The following is a 6,000-nucleotide window of genomic DNA, read 5'->3' on the forward strand; positions in this document are numbered from 1 at the left end:
GGGTCCGAGGCTGGGGGCCCAGATCGGGAGCCGCGCTGGGGCCCAGGCAGCTGCGGAGCCGAGCGCGGCGGGCGGCGGGACCGCCACAGCCCGGCTGGCCATGAGCTCGGGATCCGAGCCCCGGACACCCCGGACACCCTTCAGCATCGCAGACATCCTAGGCCCGCACATGGTTCCCCGAGGACCCTCTGCGTCGCAGCTTCCAGAGTCGAACCAAGGTCCCACGTCGCCGCTGTGCGCGCTGGAGGAGCTGACTAGTAAAACTTTCCGCGTACTTGACGGGCACGCTCCGCAGCCCTCTGAAGGTATAGCGCCGGCGAGGTCGCTCACTGTGACTTGGCCTTCTCCCCATTTCTTTCCTCCAGGTTCCCGGTCTCGAACCTTCGTTCACCCTGGCCGCCACCCTAATCCGCACCCTGCCCTCAGCCCACGTGCTGGGGCTTGCCTCTCCCTCTTCTCCCCTCCCCTCCGTTAGTTCCCAGGCTCCGCGCCCGCTCCTGGAGGCCGCCAGCGCCGAGGGGAAGGGCCAGTCTGTCGAGAACTATGCGGGGCAATCGCGACAGAGAAAGGCCAGGGAGGAGACAAAAGGCCTGGCCCGGAGGCTGTAAATGAGTGAGCTAGGGCAAGGGCGGCGCAGAAAGTGCAGGGAGGCGAGGCTCGGGCCTCTCCGGGTGACCGAGCTCCGCTCCAAGCCGGTCTCCTCTCGAGAGGGCACAAGGAGCAGAAGTTCCTTGGAGCCTCAAGGGCCGCGGGACTCTGGACTCCGCCTTTCCTCGCCCTTTGTACCCCCACTCTCTCCCTTTTGGGCTCGAGGAGGGGGTGCCCGTGTCACCCAAAAAGAATAAGTCGAGAGTGCCCAACACCCACGAGTTTAAAGAAGGGCACGGTGCAGGTTCTCTTACACTCACCATTCCGGCTGGCTGCCCCTACTCTGACCATGGTCGGCCCCTGCCTCTGGTGCTGGCCCAGACCTGCAAGCCCACTCCACCAGGGGCTCCGGAAGGCCTCAAAGGCCCCGCCCTAGACCGCCTGACCGTGCACCAGTTCTCTGGCTTGTCCCGCTCTCCTCCCACTCCCCGGTCCCCGCAGGATACCCTCAGCCTCCTGCCTCCAGTACCCCAGTGGCGGGTTCCACTTTGTGCCCCACCCCCGGGCTGAAATACCACCCTCCCCCCTCGCAAAGTTCGGGAAGGGGCGGCGGTTCTGGCTCCCGTCCGTCTTTTCGCTCCGCACCAACGCCCCCCTCGCTGGCTTGACCCCACCCCCGCTTTTCCTCCCGGACCGAAGCCTGATTCCCGCAAGCTAGAAGAAGGCTGACCCCCCGCCCTGTCCCCGCAGGCCGCGCGGCCCCAGGCGCGCTGGGCCCTGGCCGGGCCGGCCGCAGACGGCGGAAGTCACGCACGGCGTTCACCGCGCAGCAGGTGCTGGAGCTGGAGCGGCGCTTTGTCTTCCAGAAGTACCTGGCACCGTCCGAGCGTGACGGGCTGGCGGCGAGGCTCGGCTTGGCTAACGCGCAGGTCGTCACGTGGTTCCAGAACCGGCGAGCCAAGCTCAAGCGCGACGTGGAGGAGATGCGCGCCGACCTGGCCTCGCTGCGCTCGCTGTCCCCCGAAATCCAGTGCCGCCTCGCGCTGCCTGACGGCGCCCCAGGCCTCTGCCCTGGCCCCGCCCGGCCTGACTCTGGGCCCCGATTGTCAGACGAGGAGATACAGGTGGAAGATTGAAGGCAAAGCTACCTCCAGGGCTCTGGGGCCCTGGACTCCGCGCCTCCGCGTCCTGTCTGGGTTCCGGGGTAAAGGGAGGGTGTCGACCCGGGCCCCTTCTGGCTCACAGTCCAGACGCCCACCTTTCCCAATTGTTGAGAATAAAGTTGAGACTCCGCCGCAGCACGCCTCAGTCCTGACGCTCCCAGCAGTAAGAGCAAAATCTGCTGATTATTGCGAAGATCCCGTGCTTGGCACCGTGCTGAGCGCTTTAAATCCGATGTTTCCTTTAACCCTCAAGCAACCCTATAAGGTAGGTGATATAATTATGCCCATTTTACAAAAGAACAACCCCTAGGTCAGGATGTGGACCCAGGCATCCAACCAGCCTTCAGAGCTGGTGCTTGTCAGCTTTACGCTCTGGAGACTGCGGGATGAGGGGAAGGGCATGGGACTCTGGTAGCTGCGGGCGCGTACTCCTCCTCTACTGGCCGCCTTAGTTCCAGGTCTCCACCCCGCGTTTGATCAGCTGCCACCTGGGAGACCTTGCACCTAATAGACTGGCCCCAGAGTGACAGCGTCCTGCCTGACCCTCCTTTTTCCCCACCCTGAGGTCATTTGTTAATAGAGTCCTGACCCTTCTCCTCGCCCCCACAGAGAGAATCCTACACTGAGACACAGGCAAAGTGATGAGCTCTGGGAGAGGGGACATACCCCTGCTTCTGGGACCTCCATCCCACCCCGCACTTGGGCGGAAAATGTCACCACCAGGATGATGGTGGTGGCGGGAGGGTGGGAAGGATTGGTCCTACTTGCTGAGGCAGAGCTTAGAGTATCTGCTTGCAGGGTAGAGAGCCCAGCCCACCTCCTCCAACAGACATTTCTGAGATTAATTTCTAACGCTGGTAATTAATCATCCTCCTGCATGTGATGGGGAGGGAAAAGACCTGCATCACTCCCCGCGATGCAGGTCTTCCCCCATGCCTGGTCATCGCTGTTCATCTTTAGGAGTCCCTCCTCATCAGTCCTTCCTCCCTCCTCAGACCTTCCCATGCTCAGGTGCCACAATCCCACCCTCAGGATGCTCTGGGAATAATTCACCCAGCGCTGGGGGTGGGGGAGGGGTATGTGTCAGCTAGGGCCTCAGTTGCAGGTAGAAGTCCCAGAAAAGGATATTTCAGGGAAGTGAACAAGGCTGGAAGGCAGAAAGGAACCTGGCATTTTCAGACACAGTTCCAAATGCTTTGCATGGATTGATCTTTACAATAAATCCCATGAGATGAGACTTTAATTTCATTTTAAGGACAAGGAGAATGAAATCACAGAAGCCCATGATCATGTTGTGACGCTTGTAAGTGGGGGCTGGGACTACTAACCGAAGGAAGTGTTCCCAGAGCAGAGAGAGGGAAGAGCCAGAGGTAGGAATCTAGGCATTGTGCTGTAGACAGAGCATGTCTTGGTTCTTGGAGGTTTTAGGGAGGAGAGGTATAAGAGCAATGTTTAGGGCAGGCTCATCTGGCTGCATGTGCAGGGTGACTGGCACAGACCTGATGAAGGAGTGTAGCTCTGGCCACTGCAAAAAGTAAGAGCAGAGAGAATTCAGGGCCAGACTTGGAGTCGGGAGGAAGGTTGTTATGAAACAGGAATCAGTGTAATTTCTCCAGTGACCAAAGACTGGAGGAGTCAAAGACAACCTTGAAACCCTGGGCAACTGGAAGGAAAATGACATCATTGACAGGAACAGATAATGACTACTAGTACAGAGCTAAGAATCTGTCACCTATTGTATACAAAAAGTATTCTTTGCACCTGTGTTGCCTCTACAGTACACATATACAACACACACATACCTCCCCTGGTTCCTGTTCAGGGCTCCATCTGTATTCCCTTCATCCCCTTCTAAAGACTGCCTCTCTGGAACCTTTAGATTGGGGTGACTAATTCATTCCTGCTTGCCCAGGGCTTTCCCAGTTTTACCGCTGAAAGCTCCACAGCCTTGGAAATCCCTCAGTCCCAGGAAAACCAGGATGTTTGGTCATTCTGCTTTCCAGCCCTGGGGACTCAGAACACAGGCTGCTGGGTCAGAACCCTACCAGTTAGCAGTGTGAGTGTGGGACAAAGTGGAGGCAAGGTGTCAGGAGTCCTATGGCTCTTGGGAAAGATTCAAGTCCAGGACAGTCTAAGAGGTACTGGGGCGGGGACATTTCTTTGAGGGGCTGGAAGAGCAAGGAGCAGCTCAGCCTGAAAGCAAAGATGCCATACAGTAGTGGTGGGTGGCCCTTCTTTGAGGGGCCAGGAGCCCTAGTGGAGTCCCCAAAGCATGTAAGTCCCACCTTCCTAGCCCCAGTCCAGGACAAGAGGGCCACATGAGCAGGCCTGGTATGGAGGCACTGTGATATAATCACCCCTTAAACAAACACAACTACCTCTCCCGAACCCCACCCCCCGGCCAGCCGGGCATGAGCAAAGAACTCCCAGGGCAAATAATTCTAGTCCGGAAGGTAGGGTTCAGTCAAGTTAACTGGCTCTGAGCCATAACCCTCTGCTACTTAGGGCTTCCTAAATTCTAGCCCAGTGCTACCACCTCTTATGATCAAGGCTTGGATGAACAAAACTCGAACCTGTCCCACCAAAATGGCCTCCTGGATGGGTGTCTCCTCCGCTAGGTCCTAGAGCAGAGCTTCCCAAACGTCAGGTGCCTCAGGATCACCGGGAGGGCTTATTGAAACACAAACTGTTGGGCCCACTCTTTCAGCTTCTGATTTAGAAGGTCTAGAGGGGGCCTGAGAATTTGTATTTGTAAAAAGTTCCCAGGTGACACTGATGCTGGTGGCCCAGGGACCACGCTTTGAGAACCACAGTCCCACAAACTCTGTATTTTGCGAAATAAGGAGCAATTCACTCATACTCCTCTTCCCAGTGTTGGCATCATGAATATGTAGGACAATTGCAGATAAAAATCAGTTTATTTAACACCCATTATGTACCAGGCTTTCGGTAGGCAGGTTCTCACACTTTCTCTTTCGGCCCTCACAACAGCCCTGTGAGGTAGGGATTGCCCACATTTTACAGATGAGGAAACTGAAGCACAGGTGTTAAGAAATCTGCCGAAGGTGGCCCAACCAGTAATGGCAGACTTCAATCTGTCATACAGTATTTAAGGGGCCTGAAACCATAAACAATAAAAGAATCTGGGACAGCCTTAAATAAAGAGGTGCTTCAGCATCTCCTATCTCTAGGTGCAAATGGTGTTGAATAAGACCCATAGGGCAGCAAGAGTCATTCATCCTGATAAATGGTTCCTCTAGGAAAGGCATTCTGGAGGCCTAAAAGTCCACTGCAGATCCATATTTACATGAGCTGAGAGTCCCAGGCAGAGCTAGGGAGGAACCAGCCAGGAGCAGCTGCCAGGATCTTAGAGGAGAAACCAGAAGGAGGTCATGATTCTTATACAGAAAGTAGAGGATTTTAGCCTTCTTTAAGGGCAGTGACCCTGGGTGGAAAAAATTATGTAAATTCACATGGGGGAAAGGCTGGTTACAATGCCCAGTGCTGGAGTGGAGAAAGACCATGACCAAAGTAGCAGAAGCCTGGGTTCCTGCTAAGGCCCCATCAGTGGGAGAGCCAGCAGTGCAGGTACGTGGAGATGTATGGGCTCTGCCAGCTCCAGGCAGGAGCTGGTAAGCTGGTAAATACAAACCCTTGGTGAATCTTCTAGCAGTGGGAGGAGGTGAGCATCAGACCACTGGGCAAAGGAGAGGTCAGAATATGCATGGAAGTGTGGACAGGAAACAGGGCATGAGGAGCTCAGGCTTGAGAAAACGGGGCAAGAACTGGGATTAGGAAGAAGTGAGCATCTGTCAAGCTGAAGGGCGAGACTTGGGCCTTATTCATTACTGTGACCCCATCCTGAGCACAGAGATCTGGCCGGTGAGTGAGTCCCCCAGGGCCAAGAAGCAGGGCAAGCCTCAAATGCCCCCACTGCCAGGTCTGTTATAGTCTGAAAACCTGAACTTTTGTACAGATCCCTTCTTGAGGCTTGGGGGATTTTATTTTTCCTTACTGCTCCCAGAAGAAGCCATCAGCTTAAGAACCAAAGGAAGCCTATTTCAGTGGATGTAGGGCTCCTTTCTCTCATCAGAAGGTCTCTGTGGCAAGAGGCATGACTGCCAGGGATGTTCCCAACCATGGTATTAGAGTACAGGTCTCAAAATGTGCAGTGAACTGCTACCATACAGTGTCCTTCATCCCTGTGGGATGCACACATGGCCTTACCTTATTAGGGACAGGTCCTCCT

The 6,000-nt window shown here is 55.7% G+C and overlaps 1 protein-coding gene across 1 annotated transcript; it reads left to right on the forward strand.

The window, feature by feature from the left end:
* The first annotated feature begins 100 nt into the window (after positions 1 to 100).
* Positions 101 to 1,724, forward strand: LBX2 (ladybird homeobox 2). The gene is made up of 2 exons (XM_065891645.1): positions 101 to 305; positions 1,339 to 1,724. The coding sequence occupies exons 1-2, from the start codon at positions 101 to 103 to the stop codon at positions 1,722 to 1,724; spliced, it is 591 nt and encodes a 196-aa protein (XP_065747717.1).
* The last annotated feature ends 4,276 nt before the right edge of the window (positions 1,725 to 6,000 follow it).

Source organism: Phocoena phocoena, chromosome 14, assembly GCF_963924675.1.
Source record: "Phocoena phocoena chromosome 14, mPhoPho1.1, whole genome shotgun sequence".
Lineage (NCBI taxonomy): Eukaryota > Metazoa > Chordata > Mammalia > Artiodactyla > Phocoenidae > Phocoena > Phocoena phocoena.